Raw genomic sequence first — 17,618 nt, 5'->3', positions numbered from 1 at the left:
GAAAAGCAGAGTGATTAAGTAGGAGTGGATCGCCCTCAGTCTCTGTCTGTCCTCCTCTCGTATTGCTGAGGGCGAAGGCAAGATTCATCATGGCCTTGGCTCACTGTCTAACACACACACAGCTCCAACAGGGGCAAAACTTGAACATACACATACAGTTAAACACACACATGCTCTTGCTCCATTGCATTATTTATTTGTGCTGGCTGGCAGACAGTAGAGGCAGCCAAGTAACAGAGGCAAGGATGCTGCTTTTTACATATGGCCTTTTCATATACTGCTGTGACACAGACACACACACACACACACACACACAGAAGCCTCTGTCCTTGTCTTTCATCTTTCTTTTCACCTAAATAAATTTTACTGCCTTTCCCCTCTTTCTCTCCTTCTCACTCTCTCTCACGCTCAGCTACTTGTCTTCTTCCTGTTTTTGTGCTCTCCTCCTCTTCATCTCTGTTTGTCCTCTACCTGCTGTCCCACCTGTTCTCCCAGGAAACGTTTCTATGTTGTATCATTATGAATTATGACCTAATGGCATCCCGCACCTCACTTATGGGGCTCTGGGGTTTCATGGAGCCGTACAAACTTGGTTAATTGTCTTTCCTTTGTTTGGGAAAAAAAAAGATGGAAATATTCAGTGACTTTCTTATAAGATAAGAGCCTATTTGAACCTTTTTTTCATGAGTGGTTCTGCATGCTGGATTAGTAACTTCACTCTGATTGGGTCACAGAGAGGTCTATTGATGGTTATACTACTTACTTTTGTATAGAAGATCTTTGTTGTACAGCATCTCTCAATATCTCTGTGTTGATTTCTCATTCCTGTGTGCTTCGGTTGTGAGAAAATGCTGGTCTACTAGCTTTGTATACTGCATCTAGTGTAACTTGTGCGCACAAATGAACTAAAATGTGCAAACAAATTGTATTTTAATAGCATTTCAGGCACTTTTACTACAGTAAATATCAGCCTTGCTGTGTATATATTCTCTGCAGTGATGCATTTAGTGCCACTTAGCAAATCTTAGCACTCTAAACCTCTAAAGTAGGGTGATAAACATTATATGCTAAACATCGGCATGTTATTATTACTCGATCACTCACTTCTCTTGTTTACTCTTTGATTAAATTGTTTAAAGAAGTTTAGATCATATTTTATTGTACTTTTCGTGATGCTTGTTGCACTTCAGTGGCAGTAAAGAGAGAAAGGGGACATGCGGCTCTGTACTCGTTCCAACCCAGATTCCTCCGCCCTGTCCAGGGACTCAACCGGAAATCTTCAGGTCACAAGTGTCTTTTACGTCTTTGTGTCTCTGAGGTCAAAATAAATAACACACATTTAGGGGTCAGAGTGGGAGGAGGAGGAGGAGGAGGGATGCAGGGAGGGAGGATGTGGAGGTTAATGGAGAGATGGAGGGGAGTGGAGCTAATAAAGCTGGGATAAGGCAGCTTAGGATGTAATGATAAAATGTGGAGTGAAGTCATACGGTTGATTTGGCACCACTGTGTGTGTGTGTGTGTGTTGCTTGTTTTTTTCATGTGTTTATGCACGTGTGTTCTTGACTGGTGTCCTTGACTATACGAGTGATAATATCATGGCTTCAGGTCTCTGTTAGAGCAGGCAGAGACTTTACGTGAGAGTGATCATGTCTGCTTGAATACACCCACTCCCTCAGGTCCTTTGAACGCTGCACACACTCTGTTTGTTTTGTACAATCCTCCTACATACATTAAAGGTGCTGTAGTAGTAGGCGTTAACCTAAGTAAAAGGTTAATATCAATGACTGACTGTAATGGTTACCATGACCACTTCAGCTTATCGGTCCTCCTCATTTCTTCCTCCTTCCTCTTCCTCTGACAGCAGGTGCATTTGTCTTCAATTACGTATGAAATTGTCTCTGCATGTTGTTCCCATACGACTGCACAATTAATCACAGTAATTAATTATCCACATGTGTAATTAGATTCATTGGTGGCGATGATGAAAGTCAGGAGCACACACACTGTGTGTGTTACTTTGCAGGAAAACCGCTTCAGAAAATCCCCATCATTCAGTGACCGATTACCTCAGAGAGCTACACTGAAAAAAATCAGGGATTAAACGCTTTACTAGACAAATGCATCTCACTGCCTTCACGCATCTGTTCTCCATGTTGCGCTGCTCCGCTCTAAGGTTACAGCAGTGTTTAGTGTCAAGCAGCCGTCAGCAAAAATGCAAAAAATGCATAATTTTGAGGCTGCAGTAGCTGTACGGTCAAGCTGAACAGTGGAATCCTGTGGACTGTTTGTTTTTCTAAGTTGTGGTTTATCACGAGCGGACGGGCTGTGAGGATCATACAGAACTGATTGACCTTGCAGAAAGTAGCAGTGAATCTAACGCTGTGAAAACATCCTTCAGAAGTTGACTAGGCTCCTCTGTCACAAGTCAGCTGAGCTGGCAATAGCTGTGAGGTTTAGGAAAACCTCTTTATTTATGGACAGTGCAACTCCAAGGAGAGTTGTTGCTATCAACCTAACAAGTGATAAACCCCCTATATAATGGGTGTCTGTCTGTCTTTCTGACCATTGGGTGCTTCATAAACTGAGGCCAAAGTCCTGACGGTGAGCGCAGGTTCACTTCCAGCCGGCGTCGATTTGCTGTTTCTTTCCCGATCATCTAACCATAACATTTTTCCATCCTGCAGGTTTTTCGCACCGACTTCATCACGGCCATGAAGCTGCCGGACTCGGCCCAGCTCGGCCCTGATGACTTCTACGTGCTGTCGGACCCCTGGAGGCAAGAGTGGGAGAAGGGAGTGCAGGTTCCTGCTAACCTGGAGGCCATACCAGAGCCTGTGGTCAGGTAGGACTAAAAACTAAATTACTGCTCATATCCAGAGAAGTCACTGGTTTTTGTTCTTGAGACACTCGTCTCCATGACTGATGGTTTGCTTGGAATATTATCAGTGAACGTTTGGATTTGAGCACGAGGTTTAAACAAGCATGAGAATCCAATTTTCTGAAGTCATTTTGATAAATGTGACTAAATGAGCACACAGAGATACCAGAAGCTTTGTGTTGAGATCATTAAATCAACAAAGAGCCAAAAAATTGTATTAGTTTGTAATAACAGGTGCGGGAAGTCTTTAACGTAATTACACTGTACATGTACTTACGCTAATTAGCAAATTAGCTATATATTTATAATGGAAAACATGCTACAAAGACATGAAGTGAGACCCTTTGGCTTCGGTGATATTCATACACACACACAGTAGAAGAAGAAGAAGCAGCTTTTAATGCAGTGAAACACACACAACATCAAGCTGGTAGGCAGATGTGTGCAGGCGTGCACTTCGACCCACTTACATTCACTCCAGTGCTGTAGATTAGCCTCGGCTTGCTCGCTTGCTCACGCTCTCTCTCTCTCTCCTGCCCCAGTAGGCTCTCTAGTACAACTGCAGCTGCTTCACATACCCATGTGGTTTGTTTGGCGTTCTAGGAACTAATGAAAATGCTCAGACTGCCTGGTAATGCCTGTTACACAGACATGTCAAACTGGGAGGCCACACGCACACATGCGCATACAAGTATTAAGTCTTTTTCGGAGACAGATAAATAAATTATCCACACATGAGAGATTCGGTTAAACGTTCTGTGTATCCATGGAGATTTTTTTTTTTTTAAACTTGCTTCAAGAAAACCAGATGCAGAGGAAGAACAGTCACGCAGGACAGGGAAAAGAAGAGTAAGACCCTATACAGCTAAGGTTTCATGTTAGATTTTATTGAACATGAAACGACTAGTTTAAAAGAACAGTGTTCTTGTTTTGACATCTGACTGATTCTTCCTATTCTTTTCAAGGACTTGAGCTCATTGGGTTCATCTGTGTGTAGGCCGTCCATGATGCCACCCATGGATTTCTTAAGAGCTGTTGTGAGTCCTTGTGGGAGGCTCATCGTAGTCCACCTAAACTCCCAGTTAATCCAAATACAAGTGGTGGCACAGGCGGCTGAGGCTTTTACACTGAGGGATTTACTCGCTTTTTGTGAATCAGAAGGGTTGGGTTAGGGTCGCAGCTTTTTTCAGTCATTTCTCAGACGTCTCAGAAGTTACCTCTTGGTTGGTGCGTTGCCTTTGTGGAGCTATGGTGGGTGACTGTTAGCTAGTAGCTAGCAATTTGTAATAGCAGCTACCTGTTTCTCTATGGGAATTGATTCATTATTAAGAGCCGCTTGAGAAACTGCAGTTTTTGGTTGTATTTTTGGCCGAGGTTCCTTTTTGGTTATAACAGCATACCTGCATTATCGCTGTTGCCATGGTGACGAGTCGTGTTCTAGCAGCTACAATAATAAGAACACACACAAACGGTATGCAGAACATGAATAACATCATCACGTGTTTCCGAATGAAGCCTTTCGAGGAAAGCCTGAGCTGTTTAACTTACACTAATCTTTGACTTGCTTTTGAAAATGCTTGGATAAACAGTTTTACTGGAGGAGGAATTAAGAATGAATGAGTGTAAATGAGGGCAGAAGATAAACATTAATAAATAAAAGAGAAGGAAATAGGAAATAGGAAAAAAAATCTGTCATCAATAGGATTCACCAAGGATTAATGTGTCATCCCTACTGTTCACACAAGGTTAATGTCTCCTGACACATGTATTTGACATGTGTACACACACACACACACAAACAGTGCGGTGAGAACAGAGTGAACAGAGCTGGCATGCACAGAGATAGATGAGGAGGAGACAGAGAGAGAAATACATAAAGGAGATAGTTAGGGATAGATGGATGAATGGGGGCTTATCTATTATGTGATAGAATGATGAAGTGATTTACAGTGATGCTGAAATGGAGTGATGATGGATGGATGGTGAGATGGAGTGAAAGTGTGACTGAGCTGATGGTCTCTGTCAGAGTCTCTGACAGCGATTTTTTTCACGTTTTTTTTTTTTCTGTAATAAGTCATCTGTCATCCCCATTTTCCCCTCCAGCCTCTGTTTCTGTTTCAGCTCTGTTGTTTGATATGTGTGATGACTGTGACTTCCCTGGTTTTACCCAGATATGAACTCCTTAGGTGTTTCTAGGTTAAAGGTGTACAAAGAAATTAGATCCACGGGGAGTAAGGATACCTCTTCTTAGCTTTATCTGCTGTTGATCACACGTGCAGTCCTTTGGGCTGTGTCTAATTTCACATGGTTGTGCACTTGTCGGATCTGCCGAGCTAACTGCTAACTAAATCATCATGCTAATGGCTCATTGTATGATATTTGCTGTTGAAAACTGGTAGCTGGTCCCACACCTGCTATGCAGCCAACATGGCGACTATATAGAAAGTGAGACGTGTCATTTCACACTCTATCTTTATGAATTGACAATTATATTACATTGCATATTGCCACTTGATAGAGTGAATATACTTGAAATGTGAGCAAAGACAACAAGTGAAAGGGACTAGAAGAAGAGATTAGTATCACTCTTATGTTAGTCCCAAGACATTTACTTATGTAGCCTGTTAGCTTAGCTTTGTATTATATGGAAACAGCCTAGCAGGTAAAGCTCACTTATCCAATGTTTCATTTGGATATTTATTCCAAAATGTAATTACAAAATCAGAACAAACTGACATTGTTTTGTTATCACCCAGCTCTCATGTTTCTCCCTCCTTCTCTCTCCTTTGTGGTCGATGTCTTCATCTCTGCATCTCTCCCCACCTTCCCCTCTTCCCTTTTGCTGTAGTTGAGCCGGAGGCGCAGACACATTTTTCTTTTTCTATTTTTTTTTTATGAATAATGACATCATCTCTAAAAATTGTGAGAGAGGAAAAGAGCTGCAGGCCCCGTCTGGCTTTGACAACACTCGTCTTCCATGTTTTTCTCTCGTGCTCTCTCTCTCTCTCTCTTTGGACCATGTTTTAGCTGCTGCAGCTTGATTTTCGGTAAAACTGTTGTGGCGGCTGGTGAAGAGGTCGTTATGGTTTGATGTTAGTTTTCCCCTCCCTACCATAACACTGCACACAGGGAGGGAGGCGAGGATGATGAAGAGTCCTCCTTGCCCCTCTGTCTCCCCGTCCTTCACCAGTACCTTGTTTCTGTCCCTTATTCCGCCTCCGTCTCTTTATTCCTCTCTTGTTTCTGTCTCATTCCTCACCCTCTGCCCTTCATCTCCATTTATAATCTCTCTCTTTCCCTGCCTTTGACTTTCCTTTAGCTTGTCCCTCTGTCTTTTATTTTATCACTTGCTCCCTCCCCTCCTCCTTTCCTCTTCTCTCTCCCTCTCCATGGTTTTGCTGGGGCCGAGTGGAAGTAATTAGCGTTGCGTAACACAGGCTATGTGCAGACAGTGAATGGGGCTTTGGCAGAGACTCGACAGCCTTGGTCCCAAGCGACAATGCCGAACCAGAGAGGGAAATAATTACACAAGATCTGCGCCTTTTCACAAAATTAAAGAAATGGGATAGTGGTTTTATTATTTATTACTTCATTTTTCCCCCTTGGACTGGTGGCCCAGCTGGTGAATGTGAACCCGTTGTTTGTGGTTTGGCCGAACATGTTGGCTTTTGGGATGCTGCGTAAAGCTGCATCACGTGGAGAGTCTCCTTACCAATGTTCTCTTGGACAAAAAGATTGATGAAGCAGATTATAAAATACGTTTTTTTGTGTGAAATTCCCTTAAAGTCATGCTTGACACAAAGGTTTTGCAGAGTTGTATCACTTTAATGTTGCAGCTTGGTAAACAAAAATGCATGCAAATCATGAGATGTAAAGTTCAGGTTGACAATGACAGAATAATGAGATTCATCATGTGGTCACCCTGCTGGTGGAATATGTGCATGTCAGGTTTCAGCTATGAATCATATGCAAAGCTTGGGTCAGATAGGCATGACTGCTATGTAAAACCTAGTGAAGCTAGCTTGTGGTTCTTTCCCAGAGATGGCTGTCGTATGATAAGCCAACAAGGCCCTAATGATAGCCTGAGATTGCAGTTTTTCAACCAAAGACTTTTGAAGATGCCTCAGTGTTTAAGTGGATGCCTTATTACTGGGGGAATTTCTTCAGATTTGTATGAAGTCATTAAAGTTTGGTGGTTAAAAGTCACTGTGACCAGTTCCATCATTGGAAACACAATATCTCATGAGTGCTGTGAGGGGAAGTGTCTGCTTGGACTAAAGCATGACAACACACACACTCAAACACACCCTTGTAGGTGAGTCAGTTAAACAGTGTAGCAGCAGGTCAGAAGGTTGATCGACTTCTAATGACTTCTAAACACATCTATACTCATAACTCAAGAATTTATCCTCAAAGTATTACAGAAATTTATAGTGTTTAAAGTGTAAACGCTGTTTGATACCACTTTTTCAGACCGAGTACGAGTACTCACCGGTACCAAGTACCGATACCACTAGTACTTGATGTATATACATTACCGTTCAACAGTTTGGGGTCGCCACGCCACGTCTACAGCTTCTCTGATCAGCATAACAGTTCAGCTGTGCTGACATCATTTCACAGCAGTTTTCTAATCATCAATTAGCCTTTTTAACATGATTAGCTAACACAATGTACCATTAGAACACAGGAGTGATGGTTTCTGGAAAAGTGCCTCTGTATACCTTTGTATATGACTCCAAACTTTTGAATGGTATTATATATATGTATATCTCATTATATAGAACATTTCAATGAACACAATGCAAGATAACGAATACCGATACATTGAAATAAGGCCGGTATCGGCCCTATACCGATACCTGGTATCTCTACTCCCCCATTCCTACGTCTTTGTGACACTTTATATGAGTCTGGACAGACATGGCTGTAGGTCTGACAGATTGGCAGACAAACTATAGGTTAGGTTACTGAATATGTGCTTGCATAGAAAATATATGAACTGCCAGATATAGACTGAGACAAAGCCCATTTTGCCTGCATGTATTATGTCAATCTGACAGCTGCCAAATACTGAGCCATTATTACGTCCGTTCAAACTGCTGAAAACATTCAGCAACCTGTTAATATTTTTTTTTTGTACTCTCTGGGCTTGTAAGAGGCTACGGCAGGTCCAGACTGGATTAAGAAACTGTAATTGGCCTGGAGCTGGCCCAGTAACGCTGATGGAGTTGGAATGGCTTTAGAGAGGGGGAAGCAGGTATGTCAAGCTTGGCGTTCAGGTGCAGGTACAGCTGTCAGCCTGCACCATCTGAATAGATGCAGTGGAACATCACACGGTATATAACATCCTGGATTGTTATTGATTATATTCTGTTTACACATGGCGATGCATCAGTTTGCATACACACACACACACAACCATTTGCTTGGTAAGTCAGACAGTGTAGCAGCAGGTCAGAAGGCTAATCGGCTACCAATAACTCAGTGACTGTCTCCCTCTCTTTCTCTCTCTCTCTCTCACACACACACACACACACACACTGATAATGGATTGAAGAGAGCCTCTGGGCAGTAAGATGGATATAAAGATGGAGAGAAGGACAAATTGCTTGATAGTAGAGATGGAGGACAGTGTAAATGTCATGTATTGCAAAGCTTCAGCTATATTTAAAGCTTAAAAGTCTACCTTGACATTTGCAGTTGTTCCTCCTCCAAGACTCTTCTCATGCATCGAGTTTAAAAGGTTTTTTTTTCTTGACAACATTACCTGTTTTTAAACTCATCGGACACAGCAATCCACAAGTTAGCTCATTGCCATGCTGCTGTGGGTTTAGTGGGTAGTGCAGAATTGATTTTTTTTGTGAGGTGAAGACAACCAAAGATTAAAGGTTTACATACAGGTTCATGTATTCAGTTTCTACCTTGGAGAAATGATCTGTAACTTTTGTGTGTGTGTGTGAAAGGAAAACAAATCAAGAACACCTGGAATAAGTCTGACATGAGTTTTTTCCCTTTAAGTGTAACTGATGAGGAGAAAAGGGCAGCTAAAGGTCATGATACATGCAAGTGCATTCAATGTCCTGCATAAAACAAAAGAAAAACACTCTGGGATAGACAGAAAAAGCAAAAAAAGAGTTGTGGTTAGATGACTAAAAAGCCCCCGAGGAATTCAGGCTGGTCCAGGTGCAGCCATGAACGCACAAGTTTTTTCAAGCTTTGATTGTATGCACACACATTGCATCTGAGTGTGTGTTTATATGCATCACAGTGTACACAAAAAACATCTGGAAATTCCCTCTGGATGCCCACTTCTCTTTCCAAAACAGCTCTTTATCAGAAAATACGATGACTAAGAGCAGCATCATCAGCCTCGTCACATGCAGGGTCAGTGGGTACACACATGCACTGACATCTTCCACACACACACTGATGTTTGCTGTGCTATGATACAGCAGTTAGATGGATGAATGAACGGCTAACAAGCTGGATTGTACATGCGTGTGCTGTGTGTTGCTGTTGAGGGAATTGCTGCCTGCACGGATGACCTGCAGACTGAATAGATATGTGGTGGAACAGATGGTGTGGTTGAATGAGAGGATTTTCAGTGCATGAATTGATGTTTTACTGACTGCCTGAAGGAACCATACTGTACTTACTACAGCAGCTACAAATGCAGCTTGCATCATCTTGCCTCGACACTATTTCAAGGAGTGGAATCAGCACACAGATAACCGTTCCACAGACACAGAAGACTCGAGGCTCAAAACTGGCATCTCATGCAACGGGCAAGAAAACAGGCAGTTCTTGTGCACTTGCTGCATCAACAAGCTCGACATCTGCTTGCAATATCTGGTATGGATATAAAAGATGCATCATTTGTGTGTTTGATGTGAAAGAAAGGCAGACATAAAGGTCAGATCATCTCCCAAACAGCAGGTTTTACATGATCGGTGTGGTCCATGATATTGTGATCATGGGCACCCACATCTTATATGAGTTATGCAAGTGATGGAGTATATTAGTGATGTGCAGTCCAGTCTAAAAGTAGATCTTCTGTATCGAAAATGTAAAGAGCAGGTCTGGTCTTAAGAATCACCTGATTACCTGTGTAAGAGGTGGAAGCAGAATGCATCGTGGGAAAAAAAGGCAAGCTCAGTGTGACGCTGGAGGCCATGTTTCTGCAGGGAAACTTGATGCACCTGATCATGCACATTCCTTCATGGCATTATCATGTGACATTGTCGGTAAACCGGTGTAGTCCTGCAAATATAGATCGATGAGGGGATAATGAGACTTTTGTGAGGAAAAATGAAGATGTGCTGACTCTTCTCGATCTCTGGCTTACTGACGGGATAATCTCCTGATCTGTAAGGAGAAACTGGGTTTATGTGATGATCTGCCCAGTCTAGAACTGCTGAGTGAATTAACTTATTGGCTCTTCAGTTGATCAAGAGATGAACTGATGGCTTGTTAACCAGGCATGGATGGATCGCTTAGTGACCTATTGATGGATGGTCAGGGTTACAACAAAAGCCAAATCCGCCCACAGTAACTCATCACCACATTGCTATGAGGGGTCATCTGGTGTATTTCTGACCACAAGCTGATTTGGTTGCTTTTGGCTGGATGAGCGAGCGAATATGAGAACTGTATTTCTTTAAGTATAGGCTGAGGATCCAAATTGGGCCTTTGCTGTTTGTATCTGGTGGGGCTGCATGACAAAACTAATAACATGTTATGGTGAGAAATAGCTTTTGATCTGTTTCCTTGGGGAAGGGGGGGGTTTAATAAACTTCCCACTGAGGCTGGAGGAGAAATATAATGGCACATGAAGAAACATAATAATACATGTTGATTTTCACAGAGTCACTGGGTGCATCTCTCACCACAGTTAATGGAGACTGAAGCTTGCCTGGTGATGGAGTCGTTGACTTGCTGAGTGACTGACCAGCTTTCTGGCTGACAGGTTTATTGATGAAACAGTTTCTATCTGCATGCCAATTTGCCCTCGCTTCTTTTTTTTTTTTTCCTTTAAGGTGAGATAGCTGTGTAGTCTCTGCCGTTCTACACGTGCACATTTATTTCCCTGCATCCTCACCACTTGACTGGGTCTGTGGGGCTGTTATTACCACATTTTAGGCCCTCTGCCTGACTGCTTAAACTGGCCTCTGTGACTGCTCGCCTGGGTGGCTTATTTGTCAGCTGCCTGGCAGAACAACCACATCCTTGACTGACTGAATGGATGAGTAAAAGGTCAATGAGTGGTTCCGTGAAAATAAGAACACAATTCTCTGCTTTCTCATCACCGCAGTATGCGGTCTGGGCTCCAGTTATTAATCATGTATAGGACAGGCTGCCTTGTTTGCTGACTGATTGCACAACACGTCCTGGTACATAAAGCAGCAGAGTAGGTTGATCGCTAATGTCTGGCAGAATTAAATATAACATTGTTTTGTCCACAGGCATCGATCCAACTCCAGATTCTGTGTCCATTTTCGGACTAATGTTTTTGGTTCATTTAGACATCAAACCTTCTTTTGGAAAGGTTATAGTTGAGATTAGAACAAAGCTTTGAAAAATGTTACGAGGCAAGTACTGTTGTGTTCCTGGTCTATATGGATAGACTATTCGTTGTGTAGTTTTGCTGCTATCCAGTGGCTCATGTATAACTGTATATTGACCGACTGTGCTGGCCGACCTCTCTGAATGACTGGTTCCTGCGGGGCTGGCAGGCTGACTCTCTGACCGCAGTGAGTGATCATTGGCCAGAAGTTGAACTGAGTTGATTTTCTGGTTCCAGCGGGTGAGTCAGCCTCCAGCTAAACCCATTCACCCCTGAAGGCCTGTGGGCAAAGCCTGGAGAATGGAACCTGGGAAATTTAAACATTTCACTTTTAAACAATAGCTTTAACTTGCTGTTAAAGTGTGTGTGTGTGTGTGTGTGTTTTGGAGCTGGTAGAAGCATCCTGCCAAAACCTAAATACACTGGCTTGTGCTTCATTCCCCACCCAGAGATCCAGCTGGTGTTTTTCTTTACTTATTTAACCTTTATTTATCCAGGGTGCTCTTATTTAATACCATTCACACAAAACATGATTCAGAGACTTGACCATAACAAGCTGATGCTTGAACAGATACAGAATATCTCACTTTGTGATAAATGAATGCAGCTTCTCTTTAAATACATTGTGTGTGTGTGTGTGTGTATTAAAGCAATTCTATAGTTCACAACCCGGCATGTGTGGCATGTGTGGCTGGTGGTGTTTACTGCAGGCTACCCTTAGGCTGAGTGTGGGTTGATGTTGTGTGTATGCATATATATGTGTGTGTGCGTGTGTGTATATTTGCATGTGTCTTTGTTGTTCCCCACATGGATGTCATGTGTCATGTGAGTAAACCCAAGAGCCATATGTGGGAGTCTGGCCGGTGTGTGTTCAGGCGCCTGCGTTTGTGGATGTACAGTTTGTGTTTGTGTGTGTGTGTGTGTGATGCATGTTAGTTATCCCGTGGGGTATTTTCTCATAAACACTGATACATCTCACATGGGAATATCATCCACCTCCTCTCTCGCTGTGCTACATTAACTCTCTCTCTCTCTCTCATTTAGACACACACACTTAACTCCCTTTCTTTTGAGGTGGAACTGCAGCTATCCAGTTGCAATAGTTCTACTGTGCTGTGGCAGATCAAAGTCCTTCGCCTTCTGCACTGTGGGTTCAGCAACATCTGGACCACGCTGTCCGCCTTTTTACCAATCTACCATCTGCCAGCTTCACTTGACTGACTGGTGTGTGTATGTGGATGTAAAAGAGACAAAAAGAGAGTGAGACATATGAGACCATGGTAGATAAATAATTAAGTCCCCCTTCTCTCTCTTTCTTTCTTTTTTCTTTAGTTTATTTCTGTATGTCTTCTTCTTCTCTTGGTTTCCACCTCTCTGCCCTTCTGTCCCCTCCCGCCAGCGTCCTCTGCCTACTTGTCAAGTTGAGACCATTGGCTTTAACGGTCACATTAGGGAGCCTTGTGCACCCCGGCTGGCCACTTAAACCAAACCGCCTCCAGGAGAGTAAACACTGTTTACTGCTGCTCTGTCTCCCAGTGGAGTCTCAAGGCTCAGACCTCACATAAAATAATTATTATTGCTGGATGGATGGACGAAAAGGAATATAAGGCAACAGATAGAGAGTGATAGACGTGTTTCTTCCTCTGGTTTGAACAGTAAGGCTTTCCTTTGCCTACATCTAAGTTAATTTGCCCTCAAGAGGGCAAATGAAGTCATTTTATTATTTTAATGGTTGTCAGCATAAATAAAGGATGGAACAATATTCCAGGAAAATATAGTTAAAATGCAGTTTTGTAAACCTTTTTATGGGCAAGGCTTTTGGCAACTCATCTCTAATAATCACTTTTTCTTGCCAATATGTGGACAGAAGGAAATTAAGCTTAAAAAATGAGACACTCCCAGACTTTCTTTTGTATAATTTAAGGGAAATGGCCCTAATTCAGCCCTGTGCAACACTAGCTGTAAACTGTAGGACAATACTTTGTCCAGTGACACCACTGACCTTTGCCTGGCTGTATATTGACTGACTGACTACATGCTTTATCAGCTATTGTGATCAATTCTAACAACTGTTTTGATTGTATCATCTATAAATTATGCCACAGTGAAATTTAGCCGGCTAGCTTGTAAACAGTTTGCACAATTAAACTGAATTACGCCCAGAATACTAGCCTGCACGTGTGCTAACTGTGCTTACTGCAGTTTACCTAATGGTTACAGGTCACAATGGTTTTTTTAATTCCTATAATTTAACCCTTAAATGAACAGCCAGTCCTCTGATTTGGTGCAGGACAGTGGACAGAAGCTGTAAGCTCCACTCACAGGTCGTGGTTCAGCTGAGTAATGTGCAGCATTTGAATTTTGACTCAAAAAATGACTTTTTACTTTTGTTTGGCTAAACAGGAACAGATGTGGTGAACGTGGTTAACTCTGTTGTATGATGAAGCAACTTTTATTTGACCACAACTTCCCTAAACAGCAGATTTTAACCAGCACCGTTTCACCATCCAACAACACAATATCTCAGCAATGAAAGTGCAGTTGGAGTGCTGCAGATTCTTAAGTATGAAATTAGATTTTTAAGTTCTGATTTCCTTTAGTTAAACTTAAGTACATATAAATGTCACATATCTCTTGTGTCTGTAGCTCTTTCAAGTGTATAAATGCCTGGAAGTCATGCACTGATATCATAACTCCTTTTAGCTTATTTATCAGTATCCATTGTACACAATGACCTTCTCAGTAGCCTCTCAGCGTATCACTCCCTTTTCACTGCAATAGGTGTAAACAAAAAGAGAGGACAAAGTGAAAGGGAGAAAGAGTAAGCGAGTCGTCTGGGAGATGGATGAATGGAGGACAAAAAGAACAGGTGAAATGGAGGGATGGAGTGAAAGAGAGACTGAGGGCGGAGTGAATCATCCAGAGAATGAGAGATAGAGACACTGCAGGGAGGAGGGATGTTGATGGTGGAGGAACTGAGGGAATAAGTAAACAAACAGGTAGATGAGGCGGTTGAGTGGAGCGCTACGACGACTGTAGATCTGCTGGGAATGACAAAAAGAGAGATGGACACACAACAGAGCTTTGCCATTGCTTTAGCAAATAACAGTAGTACCCTCATCCGTCTCTCCTCTCCTCTCCTCGTCTCTCCCTTGTGTTGCCTATCTGCTGTTTTCTGTGTATGTGGGTTTAATCGAAGCTTTCAGGCACAGAATTAAAGCGACTGGGAATGTATCTCTAGAGGAGCAGACTTGAAGGAGTGTGCCCTGCAAATGCAAAGAAGAAATTGAAACAAAGCTCATCAAAAAGACCCAGGAGCCAACAAGGGGAACTTTCTGGAACTATAGAGAGTTAATAGAAAATCCAGGCACCTTATTCTGTGCCATCAACACTTGTTATTGTCAGTTTGAGACATACTAATTGATTTAAACTTTTAACACTCAAGAGTTAAGGGTATGTAAGATGACATATTTGGCCTTTAGAATGAGAGAAAGGCCAAATATCCAGGTATGAGACTGTGAAAAGGGAAAAGAAATCTGAACAGATTAAACTTTTGCATGCTGGAGACGCTGCAAGTATGGACACCCAGGTGTTTAATAACTCTTACAAACAGCTGGAATCAACAAACTAGTTAATAGCTGAATTCTAGAATAATTCTATAGCTGTAGAGGAACTTGAAAGATGCAAAACTCATCTTACACAGAGGATGTCAGCTGAGCAGCTGTTCATTTAGCGTGGCCCAGGACACTAAACAAATCATATCGACCTCTGAAAGTAATCAGTTACAAGACGTTACCTGCTACTGTAAGAAGGCTGCAGGATTGTGGACCTTTGAACCAACCAACAGTCCAAATGTTTACAAGATTTAGTCATGATTTAACTCTTAGTTTTGTCAAAAAACAAATGTAGCCCATCTCTCACCAGCATTATAACTTTTACAGGTGAACTTGTAAACCTTGAAGTGCTTTGTATGGTTGACACACATACCAAATCCAGCTCTCCATTTCTGCTGCACCTGTGGCCTGTTTTTCCCATCAGAAGGTGGTGTTTGTGTGTTGGTGTGCGACAGCAGGCTGAGCATGTTTTTAGCAGGCGTTGCTGTCGTCTGGCGGGCTGCTGCTGCTGTTGCTGGTGGTGGTGGTGGTGGGCTGTTTTTGAAGTGCTGGTGGGCTTACTGGAAGTGTGTCAGACAGGAGTGGAATTCAGGAAGAGGGTGGGAGTGTGTGTGTGTGTGTGTGTGTGTGTGTGTGTGTGTGTGTGTGTGTATGGAGGCAGGGTGAGTGTAGCCCCTCACTCTTTATGTGTACATTTGTGTAGTATGTGTTTGAACTTGCCTTTATGTGTACATACATGTCTAAGGCTGCTGTTGCCCGTTATTTGTCTGAAATTCAAAGCCTGCGGGGGATTCCCACAGTGTCTCCGCTAATAAAAGTTGTGGTATAGTTGTTAGGTTTGTTGCCTATTGATCGATACAAGCAGTGACTAAATAGAAAGCAGGTTGGTAAAAGCATCTTACAGGTTTCCTTGTTAAAAACATGAAACATGGGAGTTTTCCCATGACAGCAGTGATTAAAATAAGAATGATCCTCACTCTCCCACCAGAGTAAATTAGGTTCACAGGCACAGGAAGTAAATACAATAACAAACACACCACAAAAACTGATATCATACTTGGTATGTAAACATCCTGAACTCCCCTGAGCCTGTATATAAAAATAATGACTGAAACATGACTATTCATACTATGACTAAAATGCGACGGAGCCACAGTGTTTAGTCAAAGTCCCACAGTGGTTCTCATGTGGCTCTGCGTCCCTAAAACGTAAAGCATCACAAGAGCTGAAACACAACAGTTACAGCATCAGAAGCACCAAAGCTTCCACTCATTAGAAGATTGTTCCTCGTCCTCCCCCAGTCTGGTCAGGTTTGACACAGTTTTCTCTTCTAAACAGAAGCTTATTATTGGACTCTTCTGCTAAGCAGCTTATGAGGAATGACTTTCCTGTCAGCTGTTGCATACTATCCCCCAAAGCCTCACAGCAGGTTGAAAGAGAAGTATGCTGCACCAAAGTTAGAAGCCAGCCGGTCTATAATCAGCCAGTCATTTAAAATACCAGGGAAGCTGGAACAAATGTTCAAACTAATGCTGCCCAAATGAAAATTACAAGGGGTGATTGAGAGGTTTGTAGCCTGAGGGTATAGAAGGTGATGTACGGGTTATTATGTGCACACACAGTTCAACTCTTTGGAAAGTTTCACAGCAATGATGGCTGCCAGCCACGAATGTATGTTTAAACCTATCTAAAAATTACCTTATAGAGCACCTTCAGACTCCTGCCTCTTCTCCAAATGTTGAACAACCTCAGTAGTCGCCATGTTTTGATGGTGATGATGATGTTATTTCTGCTGGGAGGCCAAATCCTGAGATCTGAGTACTTCCAAAGCACCTCCTTAACCAGAGTAAAAGTAGGATCAGTACATGAATAGCAGCTCTTGCTGTGTGGATGTTTGACTTATGTACATCGTAGGTTAATATGCTGATTTGAAAAATGTTTCTAATTCCAACAAACATGTAACCATCACCTCCACACGTCCTATATTTTCAAGTTTCATCCTCTCTGTAGCTTGTTTTTGGAGCTGTAGTCCAGGTGTGTGTGTGTGTGTGTGTACACACATGCCAGCTGCAGAGAAAGAGGTGAGGTTACAAACAGAAAAGTGCCACCAGTCAGCCTTTCATACATCTGGCTGCAACTCCACTGTGGTCGCGTTTGTAATTAACGGGGGAAGAAGGTTAATGAGGAACTCACATAATAAAAAAGACACTAAATTAAAGAAGTGAAAAAAGCCGCAATGTTTTTTTTTTTTTTAAATGAACAGATTTATTTTGTGACCTATGGTTTGTTAAAACAAATTCAGCACTAGGAAAGTGCAGCGGCGTTATTATGGAGATAATCTGTTAAGTCCTTTGGACAGTATATAATTAAAGGCAATTGTGCTCTGCCAGTTATAGACAGAATATTAGAGACATCACTCCAGGTAATGCCACATAATCAGGCAAGAAACGGTCTTTTCATTTGCAGTTGAAATGAATGCCTAATAGCATCTTTTGTTCTGATAAAAGAAATGTATGATATTTAACATAACCTGCAGGGTTTCAGAGCAGTTTTCATGTGC

The 17,618-nt window shown here is 42.2% G+C and overlaps 1 protein-coding gene across 1 annotated transcript in view; it reads left to right on the top strand.

Annotated features, from left to right (window-relative positions):
• The window catches only part of jade2 (jade family PHD finger 2), a 148,958-nt gene that overhangs the window by 44,878 nt on the left and 86,462 nt on the right, over positions 1–17,618 (top strand). The window contains exon 4 of the mRNA XM_028422559.1: positions 2,685–2,842. Within this exon, the coding sequence (XP_028278360.1) occupies positions 2,685–2,842 (158 nt within the window). The remainder of the gene's footprint in view (positions 1–2,684; positions 2,843–17,618) is intronic.

The sequence above is a fragment of the Parambassis ranga genome, chromosome 14, assembly GCF_900634625.1.
Source record: "Parambassis ranga chromosome 14, fParRan2.1, whole genome shotgun sequence".
In the NCBI taxonomy this organism is placed as follows: Eukaryota; Metazoa; Chordata; class Actinopteri; family Ambassidae; genus Parambassis; species Parambassis ranga.
The sequence above is the reverse complement of the archived record's forward strand: the minus strand, read 5'-3'. Positions and strand labels throughout refer to the sequence as shown.